General features: G+C 40.0%; 1 protein-coding gene across 1 annotated transcript in view; it reads right to left on the bottom strand.

Moving 5' to 3' along the window:
* Window positions 1-345, bottom strand: part of LOC119587128 (probable G-protein coupled receptor CG31760) — a gene marked incomplete in the record, with an annotated part of 16856 nt that overhangs the window by 9739 nt on the left and 6772 nt on the right. The window contains 1 exon segment of the mRNA XM_037935879.1: window positions 146-251. Within this exon segment, the coding sequence (XP_037791807.1) occupies window positions 146-251 (106 nt within the window).

Below are 345 nucleotides of genomic sequence, written 5' to 3'. Positions count from 1 at the left end.
CATCAAAGTAAATAGGAAAATATCGGCATCTCACACACTAAACATTAGCACACAACATTAATACGATAAACTTCAACTCAAAGCATCCTGCCAATACAACAATCAGTCATTCACCTGAAAAGAATAGTCATACCAACACACTCACCTTGGGGCCAAAAATGAAAAGAATAGTCATGGTGGTGCTGCACTGTGTCCGCAAGAACCCGAACAGGTATTTGATGTCTGGACCTGCGTTGGGGAAGATCAGCAGACTGGGGGAGAGAGGGAGAAATAACGTTACATTTTTTTTTTTTTATTCGTTAAGTAAAGACAGGGAAGTCACATGCATATATAAAGACGTCAAGT

This window comes from Penaeus monodon, chromosome 22 (genome assembly GCF_015228065.2).
Source record: "Penaeus monodon isolate SGIC_2016 chromosome 22, NSTDA_Pmon_1, whole genome shotgun sequence".
NCBI classification, from domain to species: domain Eukaryota; kingdom Metazoa; phylum Arthropoda; class Malacostraca; order Decapoda; family Penaeidae; genus Penaeus; species Penaeus monodon.
This window is presented reverse-complemented; position numbering and strand designations above follow the sequence as displayed.